This window comes from Ailuropoda melanoleuca, chromosome 14 (assembly GCF_002007445.2).
Source record: "Ailuropoda melanoleuca isolate Jingjing chromosome 14, ASM200744v2, whole genome shotgun sequence".
NCBI lineage: Eukaryota > Metazoa > Chordata > Mammalia > Carnivora > Ursidae > Ailuropoda > Ailuropoda melanoleuca.
Window position 1 is genome coordinate 93,102,871 of NC_048231.1, and position 18,577 is coordinate 93,121,447.

The window sequence follows — 18,577 nt, forward strand, 5'->3', positions numbered from 1 at the left end:
AAAAAAAAAAAAAAAAAAAAAAAAAAGAGAAAAAGAAAAGCATTAATGTTCTCGATAGAAAATGTTCTTATGAGAAAATTACTCAAACAGCAAATGAGCAAAGAACATTAACATTTCACAAAAGAAGTACAGAGAGGTACATGAAAACATGATGTTCAAACTCAGTATATCAAGGAAATATTAAATATTTAACATTTTCCTCCCTCAAATTGGTGCTGCTGGAGTACTGTAAATTGACAACTTTTCTTAAAATCTATCGACTGTGTATCAAGCTTTTAAAAATATTCACATACTTAGACCAAGGTTTTCTATTTCTGTTTCTATTATTTCTAAAAAATAATCAGAAATGTGATCATTTTAGGCACAGAGGTAGTCATCAAGATATGTCTGATTATCTTTAGGATGAACATAAAGTGACATGGGGAAATGTTCATGATGTAATTAGAAAAAAGATGCAAAACCACATATTTAGAATTACCCCACTATTACACATGTGTAAGAAAAATCTATTTGTTGAAGTCTGCGGGGAAGGTGTTACTGCACTGGCCTGAGCTGCTACAAAGAAACACGTGTGTTCTCAGATTTTGAGAAGGTAACAATGAAATCGTAACACTTTTATGTAACATGTTGCCTTCTGTTTAGCTGCCAGAAGGCTAGGCTTCCTAATAAGGTGGGAGAGCTTCCGTATCTAATGCATTTCTTGTGCTTCTAGAGGCTTGGCCTGTTTTTTCCGCATGGGCGGCAGTGAGTGCATATGGTGGCTCTTCTGTGTGACTGAGCTCGAGCTCCCATGCTCTCCCAGACTCGTTTCAAGATGTACAAGAGTCAACATGCAGGTCGTTTCGGATGGCTGCTCAGCCACACTGGCTCAGCTAGGCAGAGAGGGCAAAACCCCCACTTCACCAGAAGGGATTGGGGGGGGTAGTTTAAGGATTGTTTTTTCTTTAATTTCAGGCTAGGAAATGGAATTATTTCTTTGAAGGTTCTGTGTTCTCTACAAAGTGTAAACGTCTTTAGAAATGAGCTCTCCATTTTTCTCTGGAATTCAGAAAGATAGTGAAGATGTCATGAGAACCTTAGGTAGGCCTTAAGAAACGCATCTCATTTGCTTACCATCGCACATGGATGAAATTTGGTGGCGGGTCATATGAATAGCCGATAACGGCAAACTATCTTTTTAAATGCTCTTCTTTTATTGTTAGGTTTGAAAACTTTGAAAAGAGGATATATAGCTCTCCTGTAAAATAAGGTATTAGTTTTATTTCAGGATTTTCTGTTGGCACTTTTTCAGTTTAGGATAAAGGGAAGAGTGAATGTTTGCTGGTATTTCTTCCATGAAATATTTTTAAATGTCAACAAAATTGCAACCAGCTATTTCTAGAATCAAAGTGAATACAATTAGATATTGATTTACTTCTTAGAGTTGAAGGGTATTTAGTGTTTGTTGTATTTGGAGTTAAATTCTTCGGGTCATGACAAAAGTGTTTGTGTTGGGGCGCCTGGGTGGCACAGCGGTTAGGCGTCTGCCTTCGGCTCGGGGCGTGATCCCGGCGTTATGGGATCGAGCCCCACGTCAGGCTCCTCTGCTGTGAGCCTGCTTCTTCCTCTCCCACTCCCCCTGCTTGTGTTCCCTCTCTCGCTGGCTGTCTCTATCTCTGTCAAATAAATAAATAAAATCTTTAAAAAAAAAAAAGTGTTTGTGTTAAGAGATTATATATAAGCTTTTTCTCTTGTTTAAGTAATAGAGGGGAAAAACTAGTGGCAATTTGTAAGTAGGCTTTATCTCACCAGGTGATAGCCAGCCTTTTAAAAAAACTGTTTCACATCTGTAGGACTTCCTGTTTGGGGACACTGAATACTTTCTAGTAGGGTGATTTTTAATAAACCCCATTCGAGAGTTTACACTTTTAGCATTTGTCTTGGGTCCTATTGGACCAATTATAACATGTGACAGCGAGGTGAGATGACTTGTGTCCCAGTTTAAATTCACATAGTTAATGTGTGATTTATTGAAATACCCGTTATTTCATAAAAATTTATGGTATTAGTCTTAGCGTGAATGGCTGCAAGTGAGCAAAGAATTGGAAGGGATGGTAAGTGAGCTGCAAGTGAGCAAAGAATTGGAATTCAGGGATGGTAAATCCTCGATGTTTGTGAAATATTGGAAGGGGTGATATGGGCAGAAGTTGGATTTCAGGATGAACATTACAGAATTCTCTCACATCATTCAAATACAACATTGTGGTTTAGGTTTCGTACTTTTCAAATCTGGGTGTTCACACTGTAAGAATACACCCAACATAATGTTTTCTCATACCAAGGTTGAGGGCGGTCCTTTTCATTCCCAGGAGACAGCAGCATCGAAGTGCAATGTGTCAAGTTCTCAACCACCCTAGGATGCTGATAAAAACTAATTTTCATGCCCCTTTGTTTTCACTTTGTTGAGTAGCTAGTTCCTGCTGATGAATATTTTAGACACATTAAACACAAATGGTAAGTACAGAGTGCTTAGCAGGGGGTTTTCATTTGTCAAATAAAGGTAACATTTCACACGTATTTCACTTTAACGATTCCTGCCCCTTCCTTTTATCTCGTTAGTAATATCCGCTGTTTCAAGATTGATCAACCTTCAGCAGGCGATGCGTCCGGAGCCCCAGCCGTGTGGAGCCATGGCTACACCGAAGCCTCGGGGGTAAAAAACAAGTAGGTGAAACTTTGGAGAGAAATGCCTCCAGCCCGCCTCCCTCCTTTAGTGGGGAAGATACGCTGTGGTAGCACACGCTTTCCTCGTGTCACATTGATCTGAGCAGGATTCCCCAATGTGAGGCCACCTCATGCCTTACGTTTGAACAGTAAGCTAAGCCCTGCTTGGCATCACATACTCTTCTCTTTGTGAGCGGTGTTGCTAGGAGACAGTGTAACTGACACATTCAGTCTATGTGAGACTCCAGTGTTTGGAGAAGGCCTAAGTATTGAAATGCATCCCTGCCCTTGGAAAAGTCTATCTTTGTCTGAAGCCCGTTTACTAAGCAAAACAGGGACAGTATTAAAGGAGAAGTAGCCTTGATTGTCCATATTCAATCACTTTGTTATTGATTAGTTAGTGGTTCTATGGAGCTGTTTCTTACAATCTAAATAAGCTTGGCAGGGGGCGCCTGGGTGGCTTAGTCAGTTAAGCAGCCAGCTCTTGATTTCATCTCAGGTCATGATCTCAGAGTCCTGGGATTGAGACCCATGTGGGACTCTGTGCTCAGTGGGGAGCCTGCTTAGGGATTTTTCTCCCTCTGCCCTCTGCACACACACCCCCACCGCGCACACGCTCTAAAATGAATAAATCTTCAAAAAACGGTAATTACCTAGGCAGGAGTTTCATGTTCATTCCCTTGATGTCAGCCGCTCATCTTGCCACCAGAACTTGTCCATCTCAATTTCAATTTCTTTTTCTTGTCTTAGGTGCAAATATTGATTTTCCTGAGATTGTAATCAAGCTCTTCAGGCTTGCTTTTTATGAAGAGGTGCTATAATTAATACCAGAAAATACCAGAAGAGGAAAGCCTCCTATATTAGTCATAATTAGCTAAGGTATCACAACACGAAATATTGAGAATAGGGAAAAAACAAAGAGTGGAAGACGATTCAGTAATACCTAACATCGCACCCTGGGTGCACATTAGAATCAGGCGAGGAACTTAAATCTTCAACCTACATCCAGCATTTCAGAATGTTTTCAAGTCTCCCCCAGGTGATTTTAATGTGCCTCCAGGAATGGGAACCACAGACTAGCTAAATAGCTTTCATGAAAAATAAAAAGCGGAATTGTGGGTGCCATGCTGCCTTTTTTTTTATTTTTTCTTTGAGCAGAAATCAGAAACACGTGAAGTTCTGGATCTGACACAGTGATCCTTCTCCCCTAAGGGTGTGACTTGGCATTGTGCTGTCGTCTAGGGAAGAGGCAGTGCCCCTGTGAGCGCCTCTGCGCCTTGGCCCGGTCAAGGCACAGTAACCAGTTGTGCGCTGGCTCTGGGTGTTGTTGCATTAGCTCTGTGTCCTTTGCCTTGTGTTAGCATTGTCTTTTGGGGAGAAATTAGTACATTCTTTGGAGTACTCAGAGTTCCTTTCTGGAGATCTTTTTAAAAGACCTAAGTCTTGCTTATAACCACCAGTATGTGAAACTGCTTTCTAATTCCAGAACACTGATGTGAAACCCAAGATTGGTTTTTAAACATCTCTGGATATTGAAGTTATATGATCTACTCCTACATATTAATGAAACAAGGGACCAATTAGACCTGTTTTTTTCTGCGTAATTCCCCCTTCCACCATTATTTTTTTTCTGAGCAAGTGTGCGAGAGCCGGGTGGGCAGAGGGGCAGGAGAGAGAGAATCTTAAGCAGGCGCCACACCCAGCCCTGAGGTGGCTAGATCCTGACCTGAGCTGAAATCAAGTCAAATGCTTAACGGACTTGAGCCACCCATATGTCCCTACTTTAAAAAAAAAAATTATATTGAAGTATAACATAGATACAGAAAAGCACATAAGCATACAACTCTATGAATGGTCCTAAAGTGAACACATCTGCAAAACACCATCTAGATTCAAAAATAGAATGTTACTGGCATCTCAAAGTCCATGTTACCTTGGTCCTCACTTAATATCCCTTTGCTTTTTTACCACTTGGTTTTGCCAGAAGTCTCTCAAGTGTTTTTTGGTTTGGTTTGGTTTTTTTGAATTGTAGATAAAGTGGTCATGCCGACAAGGAGCTTGAGGCTTGCCATGCTCCCAGATGTCTGTTCTCTCCCTCCCCAAGCGTTGCAGTGTTGCCTTCCTAGCAGATCATTTCAGATCCTTTGGGGAAACCCAAGCAGGGAGCTGCAACTGGATAATTTAGATTCTTTCTCAGCCTAAAAAACAGGAAGCTTTAGTAGAAAAGAATCAGTACTGTATTTTTTAAAGATTTTTTTATGCATACGCTTATTCTGACTAGCAAGGGGAGCTCACAGAAGGAAGACAGAATTAGGATTATTAAATTTTACTTTGCTACAAATAGCCATGTGACTTAGGAGGACTTATTTTTCTTAATAAACGGAGGCAAGAATTTCAGAGTACTGAGTATTGAGGTAAGAGCCAGCCTGCCTGGCTTTGAATCTGAGCTTCCTACTTACTTGCTCTGTGACCTTGGGCAGTTACTCAACCTCTTTGGTTAAATTTCCTCAACTGTAAAATGGCACTAAAACTAGTACCTGTCCTCATAGGGTTCTTGTAAGGATCCCGAGTCACACACATGCGAAGTACTTAGAACAACACGGGCTATACAGTAAATGCTATGTAAGTGTGAGCTATTGTTAGGGGTAATGGTTATTACTATTATTTGTCCCCTAACTCCCTGAGAGCTAGGATGATTTTGTCAGGTTTCTATCTCAGTCTAGCCATGATGTAGATCAGGGGTTTCATTGTTTTTATTAATATATACAGAGTAAGAAGTTATTTATAGTCAATAAAATTCACCTTTTTAGGAGTACAGCCCTGCAAGTTTTGATGGAAGAATGTGATTGTGAAACTACCACCACAGTCAGGTTCTAGAGTGGTTCATTCCTTCATTCCCCGGAATTCTCCCGTGCCCCCATGTTGTCAGTTCTCCTGACCCCAGCCCTTGGCAACTCTTGACCTATTTTTGCTGCCTTGGTTTTGCCTTTTCTAGAATGTCATATAGATGGAATTATATAGAAGACAGCTGCCTCAGTCTGCCCTGTTTCGCTTAGCATAATGCATTGTAAATTCATCTGTGATGTCACATGTTACTTTTTATTGCTATTATTCCATTGCATGAATATATTATCATTGATCCACTCACTGTTTGAAGTCTATTTAGAGTGTCTGAAGTTTTTAGCAAATACAAATATGAATGCTATGAAGAGTCATATACAGGTTTTTGTGTGAACATGTGTTTTCTCTTGGGTAAATACCTAGGAGTAGGATTATATATTTAGTTACATAAGACTGCCAAATTCCTTTCCAGTTTTGCATTCCCAGCCATGATGTGTGAGAATTCAAGTTGCACATCCTTACCAGTGCTTCCTGTTATAATGTGTAAGGTGGTGGTGGCAGTTTTGGCCATTCTAATAGTGATCGCTCGTTGTGTTGAATTTTGCTTTTCATGATGCTAATGATCATCTTTCCATGCGTTTATTATCCATCCATATATCTTTGGTGAGAATATATTCTTTCACATCAAATATGATTACTGAAGGTATTTTGTAGGCACCCTTTATCAAGTTAAGAAAATTCCCTTCTAATCATAGTTTGCTCAGAGTTTTTGTCATAGGCTTTTTCTGCATTCAGTTGAGATGACCATATGTTTTCTTCCTTAGTCTGTTGATACATGGTAAATTACATTGATTTTTGAATGTTTTGCATCAGCTTTGCATGCCCAGGATAAATTCTACTTGGTCATGATGTATTATTTTCATATGCTGCTGGATTCAGTTTGCTGGTAATTTGTTGCTCATGTCTACATTCATGATGTATATTAGCCTATAGTTTTCTTGTGATGTCTTTGGCTTTGGTATCAGGGTAATGCTGGCCTCATTGTTGAGGAGTGTTTCCTCTTCTCTAGCTTCCTTGAAAAGTTTGTACAGAATTGATATTTCTTCCTTAAAAGTTTGATAGAATTTACCAATAAAAGCCATGTGGGCCTGGAATTTTCTTTGGTTTCTAACTACACATTCTGTTTCTTTGCTATGGGATTATCTCTCTCTTCTAGAATGAACTAATTTAGGTCTTTTAAGGAATCTATCCCTTTCATCAGGGTTTTCAAGTTTGACAAACTTGTTCATAATACTATCCTTTTAAATCTGTAGGATCTGTAGTAATGGCTCTCTTGCTCTCCTTCCTGATATTGGTAATTTGTCTTTTTATACTGATCGGTTTGGTTTGATGTTTATTAATTTTATTGATATTCTGAAAGAACCAGCTTTTGGTCTTGTTGATTTTTCTCTGTTATATTTCTGTTTTCTAGTTCATTAACTTCTGCTTATTTTTATTTTCTTTCTGCTTGCTTTCATTTTGTTTTTGCTGTTTTCTAGTTTCTTAAGTGGAAGTTTAGGTCATTGATTTGAGCTTAGAACATTAATATTCTAATACAAGCATTTAGAGTTCTAGATTTCCTTCTATGCAATTTCTCCAATATGATTGGAGAATGTACTTTGAATGACTTGAATCCTTTAAATTTATTGAGACTTTTGTGGCCTAAAATATGGTCTGAGTAAATATTGTCTGCATTTGGAAAAAATGAGTATTCTGTTGGGGTAGGGTGTCAATTAGATCAGGTTGGTTGATGATGATGTTGAAGTCTTGAATATCTTACTGATTATCGACTTGTTCTGCCAGTGGCTGAGAGACTGTAATTATGGGTTTGTTTCTCCTAGTTCTATCTGTTTTGCTTCACGCATTTCAAAGTTGTCTTAAGTGCATAAACATTTAAAATGTTGTAGCTTTGTGATGAGTGAACTGATCCTTTTCATTATGAATGACTGTATCTGTAATAGTCTTTGTTCTGTAATATACTTTGATCTTAATGTATCTTCTCCAGTTTTCTTTTGATTAATGTTAGCATAGTATATCTTTTATCTTTTTACTCTTAATCTTTTTATATGTAAAGTAGATTTATTATAGGCAGCATATAGTTAGATCTTGGTTTGTTTTGTTTTTTAGTCCAGTCTGACTTTGTCTTCTGGGGCAATATTTAGACCACTTGTATATTTAATGAAATTGAATGGTTAGGTTTAAATATGCCAACTGTTTTCTGTTTGTCTCATCTGTTCTTTATTCCTTTTCTCTTTATTCTTTTGGATTTATGATTCCATTTTATCTCCTTTATTCATTCTTATTAGTTATACCTTTTGTTTAGTGTTTGTATTATAATCTTTAATTACAGTTTACCTTCAAATAACAGGTTAATCCATCACTTCACATATAAGAACCTTACAATGTGTATTTCCATTTCCCCTCTCCTGGTCTTTGTGCTATTGTCATGTTTTATTTATGTTATAAACCCCATTATTTATGTTATAAACCCCAAAATACATGGTTATGATTTTTACTTTAAATAGTTTTTTTCTCAGTGTCAGTGCTATTGACATTTGGAGGCAGGTGATATCGTTGGGCAGGGGTAGGTATTGTGCCATATATCGTTGGGCAGGGGGGAGGTATTGTGCTGTATACCATTGGGCAGGGGGGAGGTATTGTGCTGTGTATCGTTGGGCAGGGGTAGGTATTGTGCTGTATATCGTTGGGCAGGGGGTAGGTATTGTGCTGTATATTGTTGGGCAGGGGGGAGGTATTATGCTGTGTATCGTTGGGCAGGGGTAGGTATTGTGCTGTATATCATTGGGCAGGGGGGAGGTATTATGCTGTATATCGTTGGGCAGGGGGAGGTATTGTGCTGTATACCGTTGGGCAGGGGGGAGGTATTGTGCTGTATATCATTGGGCAGGGGGGAGGTATTGTGCTGTGTATCGTTGGGCAGGGGGAGGTATTGTGCTGTATACCGTTGGGCAGGGGGGAGGTACTGCCCTGTGCACTGTAGGGTGTTTGGCAGCCTCCCTGGCCTCTACCCCCTACATGTCAATAGCACCATCCCTCGCAACTGTGACAATCAAAAATGTGTCCTTGGGTTAAAATTGTCCCCATTGAGAACCACTGTTTGAAAATGATTTTTCAAATAAGAGTTCTATATTTACTCATCTATTTGTCATTTCTTGTACACTTCATTCTTTTATGTAGATTCAGATTTCCATCTGGTATTTTCTTCTGCTTCATATATTCCTTTTATATTTCTTATACTGCCAGTCTTTTGGTAGTAAGTTATTTGTGCATCTGAACACGTCTATTGTACTTAACTTTTGAAAGCAATTTTCACTGATTTAGAAATCCAGGTTGACAGTTTTTTACTATCAGTACCTTAAAGATGTTGCTCTGCTGTCTTCTGCATTGTTTCCTGTCATTCGTGTCTCTGTTCCTCCGTGGGTTATGTTTGTTCCTCTGCCCTACTCCCCCGCCTTTATTTCTGATTTTCAGCAATTGTTACTTTTTCATTTTCTTTTGCTTACTATTTGTTGAGCTTCTTGAATCTGTAGGTTTATAATTTTCATCAGATTTGATCACTTTTCAGCCTTTAAATTCTTCAAAGGTTTCCCCTGTCTCTCTTTTCTTTTGAAGACTCCAGTTCCCTGTGTCTTGGGCTGCTTGAGGCGGCCCCGGGCCTCACTAATACTCGGGCCTCTTGTTTTTCTGCCAGTCTTTTTTCTTTCTTTTCCTCTGTGTTTCACTTTGGAGAGTCTGTGGCCCCCAGTTAAGTTACTTGGAAACTACATGGTTCTGTAGAGGCTTGCAGCGCGCTCTCTGCAGGCCTCCAGCACACACTGCCACCCCCCGCTCAGCTCCTTCCCGGGCTGTGGTCCGGAAGCTTCCGACAGAAGTAAGCTGGCCAGGCTTCATGCTTGCTCTCTGACCTGCACTTCTTACCAGCCAGTGTCTGAATACTATTGTTCCATCGGTTTGGGGTTTTTTCCCCCTGCCTTTTTAAGTTGTTTGGAAAAAAATAAAAACATACAAATGTCCCAGTGTTTTAGTAGTTACTCCGTTTTTGCCCAATGTGGAAGTTCTCCTTAATAAATGTTTTATGAATGAATATAGACATATGGATTCAGAATCTTGTATTATTCCCCATACCTCCTATTTCATTTCTTTCTCTGCCATTTAAAAATAAAATCAGAAGAAGGGGGGGCATTAATCATTCTTCTCTGCTTTACAGAAATCGGTTGGTAAAAATTAGCGGGGGTTGGTTTACCTTAGTTTATTCTTCACCCGTCTGAGGTCATGAAGGAAGAGACGAGACTGGTAAGTAAGATGAGCAGACTTCGCACACGTCACTCTTGCTTCGCAGGTTGTGTGTTGCGGCCCTGTCAGTGAACAACTTCTGCGACAACCGGGAGGCCCTGTACGGGGTATTTGACGGAGACCGTAATGTGGAGGTGCCCTACCTTCTCCAGTGCACTATGAGTGACATTTTGGCTGAAGAGTTGCAGAAAACAAAGAATGAGGAAGAATACATGGTTAATACATTCATTGTTATGCAAAGGTAAAACTGAGTCCCTGCTGTGTTTTCTTGCCCTTCTTTGAGTGTTTGCCCAATAGTCTCAAAGCGCTGTTGTCCCATGTGGGTGTCAACGTGCACTCCGGAGATCTGGTTTTGCATAAGTATCAGGGATGGACCATGTCCCCTTGAGACATACTGGGGTTGAGACAAGTTTGTAGGCCGCCGAGTCATTGACAAAAATTTAGCATAGAGCCTTTGGTCACTGTAGAGACTGTGGAATTGTGTTTGTAACTCTTAGGGTTGAATGTTACAAGCGTTCTCTCCTTCAAAGAATTGTTCCTTCTTTTGTCACTTTAATGGCTTTTTAGGGTGTAAAGGAATTGTCTGTTCTTACTGTACTGCAAACACTCCCTTGGGCCCAGGAAACCAGGAGTGTGCAAAAGGTCGTGAGAACAATGATGAGCTCTCCTTTTTCTCTGCGGTGATAATCTGCCAGAGGAAGTAGCTTTGTAACAGGGGTCGAAAAAGTATCTGCGAAGGAGTGCTGGTTTGGAGCAGCCTTTAAAGTCACCCTAAGTCATAAATAGCTGAACAGTGAGGTTCTTTGCTTCTAGACTCACCTTTGTCTGTCTGATTCTAGTGGGTACATACCATTAGCAATTAAATACTGATAATATAATATTTAGTGACCCCTTAATATGTACCAGCCATTGCTCTAAATACCCCACATGCCATACAGAAACATTAACTATCTCACTGGGTAAAATGTACTTACTTTACCGATGAGAAACAGGTACAGAGAAGTAAAACAAATTTCTCTTAAGAGCCAATAGATGATGCAGCCAGAATTTGACCTGGGGCAGGCAGACTCCAGAGAATGTTCCAACCATCAGCCACATCTGTCTGCTTTTCTGTTTTATCACCATCGTGTCCTAGGGAAAAAAAGCAAACACAGATCATCAGTACGCACAAACGTGCCCACACCCCCTTCCACCTCCCCCCCAAAGAGGTCTACCTTTTATAGATATGGGAGCGCTGAATAAGAATTAAGAACTTAAGAACCTCAAACTGATTCCCAGCTGTGCCAGTCCCCAAGGACCATCCGGTTGCTGGCTTTGCTCAGAGGAATCCTTGTGCCTTGAAAGGGAGCAGGCAGTGCTGCCCTGGTCGGGCCTCCAGCCCCGTCTGGTCAGGGATCAGATGATGGCCACAGGTCTGAGCACAGACCCACATTGTCAATCCATCTCCAGAGCCATCTGTAGGCCCCCTTATTTTCCCTGTTAAGGGGACATGGGCTACGGAGTGATCTTTTCAGCCCTTGGAGGAACTGTGTGTCTTCTTGCGCCTGACATCCTAACTTATTCGATTAGGCGGCCGTGGTTTCCATTGCTGGTACTGCTGCTCACCTCACCTAGACTGTTGATAGGAGCTGACAGGACCTGCGGGTTTGCCCTGGACAGCGGAGTCTGTCTTAGCCTTCTTGCTGCCGCACCACTCAGGATCAGCACAGCCCTGGGAGGCTTGTGATAGGCGTTCTGGGCTCCTTTTGTCAGAACTTGTAGGTGCTTGGTGTGCTCCGTCTGTAGGGTAGGGGTCACGAATGAAAGGGGTATATCACCAGTACTTTGGAGCTTGATTACTAGAATGTCCTAGAATGTGAACATGCTAGAATAGGTAATACTGGTATAGAAAGTCTCCCCCACATAAGGCAAGAAGGTGAATGGTCCAGAAACTAAAGGCTCATTCATACCAGCAAACATCCTTATAAAGGAGAAGAGGGTGGGGTGGCCAGGTCATCTTGAAGTGCATATGTCTGTGGAATACAGCTAGCCCTGTTGAAGGGCTCCCTTCAGTTCCCAGGCTGGGGGCGGGGAGATATGAAGAGGTGCACAGGGAGAGAAGTAGGCATTTCCCTGAGGTCCTTGGGGTGTCATGATGAGGGAGAAAGGCTCCTTTGGTGGGAAAGTGACATTCCCCCAGTTGCGAGCAGACACCTCCCCACAAGGGCCCTTTTCCTTGGAGAAGTCAAGCAGCGCTTGCTTTGGTGAAAGAGGCCGAGTGGAACCCCACACTGTATTTTCCCCTGGCTCTCCTGTTGAGTCAGCAAAACTGATGTGTGACACGTGTCCGGGTGTTACCCCCACTCTTTGGATTCCAGGAAACTTGGAACTGCTGGGCAGAAACTTGGAGGTGCTGCTGTCCTCTGTCATATCAAGCATGACCCCATGGACCCAGGGGGATCCTTCACCTTGACCTCTGCTAATGTAGGCAAGTGCCAGACGGTTCTCTGTCGGAACGGGAAGCCGTTGCCTCTGTCCAGGTCATACGTCATGAGCTGTGAAGAAGAATGGAAGAGAATTAAACAGCACAAGGCCATTATCACAGAGGTGAGGAGAGCACGGTTTTCCTCGGGGTGGCACGGAGAATGGGGCCAGGGTCACAGCGGAAACCCGCAACATTCCCAGTCTGCAGTGTCACCAAGCAAGCCCTCTGTAGAGGACTGGAGGCACCCATGCAGGATAACAAAATATTTCTCGATGGCCTCCCTGCCCAGCGCTTCATGCCCTTAGCTTAGCTGATGCTCGCGAGTCCCTCTGTGAAGGCGCGGGTTCGGGGCTTGAGGGGGCCGCCCGGAGGTCACAGTGCTGGTGCCCAAGTCGCAGCCGCTAAGCCTCTGAGGCTCGGTTTCTCCTCAGTTCCATATCCGTCCTGTCTTCCACGGTCCACGGATCGGGGTAGACGTAGCCGGTTGTGACTCCCGGTTCTCGCTCCTGTTCCCTCTGTGTAAGGCACGGAGTGGTTCTTCGGCGGGTCCTTTGGCACCCGGCCCCGCAGGGACATGGGGTTTTCACGGGGGCGGGGGGAGGAGTGCCACGGGCGCCAAGCAGCTAGACGCGTTGCGGGGGCGGGGGGGGCGGCTCTCATCTCTGGGGCGCAGGGCGGCTCCCACAGCACATGGCTGTTTGGCCCCAGACGGTCTCAGTGCTGCTGCCGAGAAACCCGGAGTGAGGCTCCGTGCCAGGCTGCTGACGGCGCCCCTCCAACCTGCGCCCTGGGGTGCTGCTCGGGCCCGACTCCCCACAAGAGGCCAAGCACGCACGGTGCGCGGGCAGTGGTGCGGGGCTGCAGGAGCGTCCCTGCGGCCACACGCCGGCCCCCAGCTCCTGGTGCTCTCCCTGCGCCGCCGTGTAGACTGCGGTGGGAGCTCGCAGTACCGGGGAGACATGCGGAGGCCGGGCCGGCAGAGGCCGTGGGCTCGTGCACGTGCCTGAGCGTCTATGTGCCCCCCGCTTCCAGGACGGCAAGGTGAACGGCGTGACGGAGTCCACGCGCATTCTGGGCTACACTTTCCTCCACCCCAGCGTGGTGCCGCGCCCCCACGTGCAGTCCGTGTCCCTGACGCCCCAGGACGAGTTCTTCATCCTGGGCAGCAAGGGCCTGTGGGACAGCCTGTCCGGCGAGGAGGCGGTGGCCGCCGTGCGCCCAGTGCCCGACGCCCTGGCCGCCGCCAAGAAGCTGTGCACGCTGGCGCAGAGCTACGGCTGCCGCGACAGCCTGAGCGCCGTGGTGGTTCAGCTCAGCGTCACGGAGGACAGCTTCTGCTGCTGCGAGCTGGGGCGCGGGGGGCGCCGGGCCGCCGCCCAGCCCGGGCATCTTCCCGCCGTCCGTCAGCATGGTGATCAAGGAGCGGCCGGCCGACGCGCTGGGCGTGCCGTCCTCCAGCAGTGGCCTGGCGTCCGAGATGAGCAGCGAGCTGTCCACGTCTGAGATGAGCAGCGAGGTGGGCTCCACCGCCTCGGACGAGCCCCCGCCGGGCGCGCTGGCGGAGAGCAGCCCCGCGTATGCCAGCGAGCCGCGCTGCATGCTGCACCCAGTGGGCCTGGCCAGCTCATTCCAGCGCCAGCTGTCCAGCGCCACCTTTTCCAGCGCCTTCTCCGACAACGGCCTGGACAGCGACGACGAGGAGCCCATCGAGGGCGTCTTCAGCAACGGCAGCCGCGTGGAGGTGGAGGTGGACATCCACTGCAGCCGGGCCAAGGAGAAGGAGCAGCAGCGCCCGCTGCACGCGCCGGCCGAGGCCAGCGACGAGGGCATCGTCATCAGCGCCAACGAGGACGAGCCGGGGCTGCCCCGGCGGGCGGACGCGGCGGCCACGGGGACCATCGGGCGGCGCAGGGCCAACGGCTCCGTCGCGCCCCTGGAAAGGAGCCACAACGTGATCGAGGTGGCGGCGGACGCGCCTCTCCGAAAACCCGGGGGCTACTTCGCGGCGCCGGCCCAGCCGGACCCCGAGGATCAGTTCATCATCCCGCCGGAGCTGGAGGAGGAGGTCAAGGAAATGATGAAGAAGCAGCAGCCGCCGGCGCGGCCGTGCCCGGGGGACCCGCTGCCAGACTACTGTGACACGCCACTATGACCCTCCCGAGCGCGAGTTCACAAATAAACTACCCGAGAAAGACTGAGTTGCAAGAGTCCTCCAGGCTCACGTTAAACCAGGGGTTCACTCCATGCCCTCTCCCGCTTTCCCAGCCCGTCCTCGCACCTCGTCTGTAGGTTCTCCTTCTGTTGGTCATTTTTTAATAATTACCACTCTTCTTCTAGTGATGCTCTACCGATAGGATTTAAATCTGTTAACCTCTTCCCCTAACATATCAGATATGTAAAGACAACAAAAGGTTTAATATATTACAGAGAAACGGTTAATGATAATGTAATATTTTTTAAAATGGCTTTTTGTCGTTTTGTTGGGAAGGCAGGGCAGGTCGCCAGTGCTGAATGATTTTAATATTGTAATTCTGTTTCTTTGGGGGAAAAGGTGTTTTTGTTTTGTTTTTTTTTTTTGTCTTGAAAATGATAGACATTTGTAGAATATGGAGACTAACTCCTAGGAGTTGCTTTACTCTGTCAGGTGACTTAAGTCACTGGGATTCACTAATTTTCTCTGAGAGAACAGTTGATTGAGAAATTTCTATTGTAAATAGCTCAGTGTTGTACAGTGACGCTTCAGGTGTTTTGTAGTTTTGGCGTAAGGACACAGCCTAAACAACTGACCTCCCCCCAACCCCCCGCAGTTGGTTCAGCGTGGTCGCTGAGCAGGGAAAAAGCACTTCTGCTCCAATAAGGTGGATCTTAGGTGGCTAGAAAGGAACCTGCACCCAGGGGGCCTCGGACCTTTTTCTTCCTCTCCCGTCCCCACCCAGCCTCTGACTTTGCAGACACTTGTTGTGTCCTTACTGCTGCCACAATCAGCATGACTGTATAGCGTTCAATTAGATCATTTACATACCAAGAATTCTATTAAAGCAGAATGCACAAATGAACATGTCATAATTTTTGTTATAATAAATACAAAATTTACAAGTATTGGACCAATCTGCTTTTGTCCCAGGAGCCAGGTGTGTCTACACGATCACACCCAGCTTGGGTTTGGAATGAATGTGTGGAACTTTAGGGCTACCAGATATTTCTGCCTGATTTTTTTTTTTTTTAGAAGGGAAAACACCCAGCAGGTTAACTGGCATTGAAAGAGCTGTTGACATCGACCCTGTGGTTAACAGTATGCAGATCAGGGATGGATAGATAGATAGATAGAGGTTATANTAGATAGATAGATAGATAGATAGAGGTTATATAGAGGAGATCCCTGGGAAACTCCTCCCACAAAGCCGAGTTCTTTCCAGTTCTCTCAGGACCTCTTGATCCACGTGAACAGGTTGCTAGAGCTTTCTGTGAACAGTGAGAGTCAGGAGCTGGCTGCACCGCTCTCCACCACTAGCAGACGTAACATCAGCACAGGGGGTCCACCAGGAAATCCACTATTGCCCGCTGACTTACTGGCCCCATTTGCAGACTCCAGCCCTCCCTTCACCCTGACCGTGCATCTCATGAGCCATGTTGAAGATGCTGTTAGGCAGCTCTGCCTCACACGGACCGGCTTCCCGGCAGACCTGTCTTCCTTTTCAGGCCTGCCCTGCAGTGCTCCCTGGCAGTGAACAGGGCAAAGAGCATTTCTCATGGAATACTCAGTGACGGGCTGTCCGTCTTTCACTGGGGGGGGGGGGGGGGTCAGATCAGGGGACCAGCCTTGTCTTGGTCATGTCTGCGCTTCCCTCTCGGTCTGGCTACTTGTACACATGCTCTTTGAAAACCACGAAGACCACGGAGGGATGAACAGCTCAGCCCAGTAAGCGACCCTGGCACCAAGGGACGAGACAGCCCAAATGCAGGCAGAGTTCCCTGCTCCTGCCGGCCCTGCACCCGCCCAGCCACCAGCGCTGGCCTCCCTCCGTCCTTGCCCTGCTGCAGGTGAGCAGGGCGCACTCGGGAAGCTCTGGGGGTGCACAGGAGTGCCTTGCTCACCGCAGAAGATGGGGGCTAGTTCTGGGAGCTGCTCGGTTCTTAAATTGCCCATGGACGGGCAGCAGCCGGCCGTACCCAGACTCGCGCCACGGCTCACTCCCCAGGACGCAGCCCTTGCTGCCCAAGTGTGGGCAACTGAGGCTGCAGTAATTTGAAGATGCCATGACAGGTCCCACAGCAACTCCGGGGGCTGGGGGCAGCCCCTGGGATCAGCGAGGCCCGTGGAGAGACTGGGTCCTGGCCTGACTTCCGTGGCTGAAGTGGGAGAAGGCTTACAGCGGGTCCAGTTCGGTCCGTGCTTCCCCGGTTATGAGACCGTGAGGTCACACTGCGCACATACCGCACATAGGTACCGCAGAGACAAGGGACAAGGTTTGTCCTTTAGGAGCTCAGGCTAAATGGGCACGTGGATGAAAAGGTAACAAGAGAGGAGCTTGCAGGAGAGCTCCCGGGGGTTTCTGAGGCGTTTTAGTTTCACCGCTGCTTATCAAGGTGGCGTCTAATAATACAGGGAGAGCGGCTATGAAATTGTAAACTGCTTGAGCTGTGACGGTCCCCGAAGCCCAGGGCGCCCCGGGGTGAGTATGAGAGAGAAGGGCATCCTCCCTGCCACGTTCCCTGCTGCCTCTGGGAAGGCCTGGGGCTTGGGAGACGGGCGGGGACAGGGAAGGGGTTAGAGCAGAAGCCTCGCAAGCTTGCAGCCTTGTTAAAACTCAAAGGTCCCGATCGAGGAACCCGGAAGCGGGTTGGTGTTGGATGAAGCGCGGGCTGCGGCGGCGTGTGCCCGCTGAACACCAAATACCGGCTTTGACGGGGACTCCAGGGCGGTCTCCGGAGCCCAGACACCCAACCTGTACCACGGTTTCTCTTGATGGCTTTTGTCACAGCACCACCTGCTGGTGAGATCAGACTTTGTTCTTTATCGTTCTCCTTCCCCATTCTTCCAGAAGACCCGAAGTTACTTCGTATTTTCCTACACCCCTACAGAAAGCAACCCCAAGCGCTATTAAATAGGCAGAGAAGCGACATTAAATCACGTGACTGCGCCAGTGCAGGCTGGCCTGGAACGGTGGGAAACAGACACGTGGGCGATCGAGAGGCGTAGCCTGAACACCCCCGTTAATCCGGGCGAGGGGAGAGTCAGGCTCCAACATCTATCAATTCCCCATTCCCCAGGATGAAAGAAAGAAGAATCCATAATACGTGTCCGATCTTAAAAGCACCTGAAAATCCGCCCACTGCTGGCACCGTAGGTGGGGAGAGAAAGGCCTGGTCCCATTTGTGTTCACGCCCACGTGAGCACTCATACGAAGACCCCGTGAATTCACCTCCCCCACACCTCCAGAGAGAAATTCTGTTACGTGTGGGGGTGGTGGGGTCTGCCCTACCTGCCTCGCCAGTGATCGAACCAGGTAACGTATGTCGACCACTTTGTAGAGAGGAAAGCCTTATGTAAGCAGAAATATTGTCATGGTTGTAAATGAACTAACAGCCATCAGACAGAAGATAATTGGGAACACAGCAAAAGTCCCTTTTTAAATTAAGAACTCTCAGAGGAACAGCTGTTGGGATCGTTACAGGTAGCAGAGATGAGGCAATGGTAGAGAAACTAGGCTTCTCTCCTTTCTTACCACTGAGTTTCCTTTCTTTTTGTTCATCCTCCAACATGAGTTGTCTGCAAATTAATCTAGGCAAACAATTTCACTTTTGTCATTCACCTATCAGGAACCTGTTCGTACTGCTGTGAATTTGAAAGACGATTCTGAAGGTTGCTCCCCCAGCCCACGCCACACCGAAATTACAACCAAATCTGGACGGACTACTCCCATGGTCATCCCTTGATTTCTAAAGATGTGGAAGTAAAACTGGCTTTAAACTGAAATTATAGTGACTTTCCAGTCATTACTATTACGTGGGTCTTATTCTAAAAACCATACTTTGCTCTAAATACTTATCTATTGAAAAAAGCTAAAATGACAGCAAAAATCATTTTCCCAAATGTTGCACCCCCCAGACGCTGACTTTGAGAACTCGTTTATAGGTCATTTGCTTTTCCAGGTCTTTAGGAAAACTACTCCACCATTAACCTTTGAAGGTCCTTAGATCAGTTTTTCATTCAAT

The 18,577-nt window shown here is 46.2% G+C and overlaps 1 protein-coding gene across 1 annotated transcript in view; it reads left to right on the forward strand.

The window, feature by feature from the left end:
• The window catches only part of PHLPP1 (PH domain and leucine rich repeat protein phosphatase 1), a 266,105-nt gene extending 250,651 nt beyond the window's left edge, over window positions 1-15,454 (forward strand). Inside the window, 5 exon segments of the mRNA XM_034642214.1 lie at window positions 2,599-2,703; window positions 9,944-10,138; window positions 12,255-12,483; window positions 13,394-13,711; window positions 13,713-15,454. Coding sequence (XP_034498105.1) covers window positions 2,599-2,703; window positions 9,944-10,138; window positions 12,255-12,483; window positions 13,394-13,711; window positions 13,713-14,513 — 1,648 coding nt within the window. The 3' untranslated portion in view covers window positions 14,514-15,454.
• The last annotated feature ends 3,123 nt before the right edge of the window (window positions 15,455-18,577 follow it).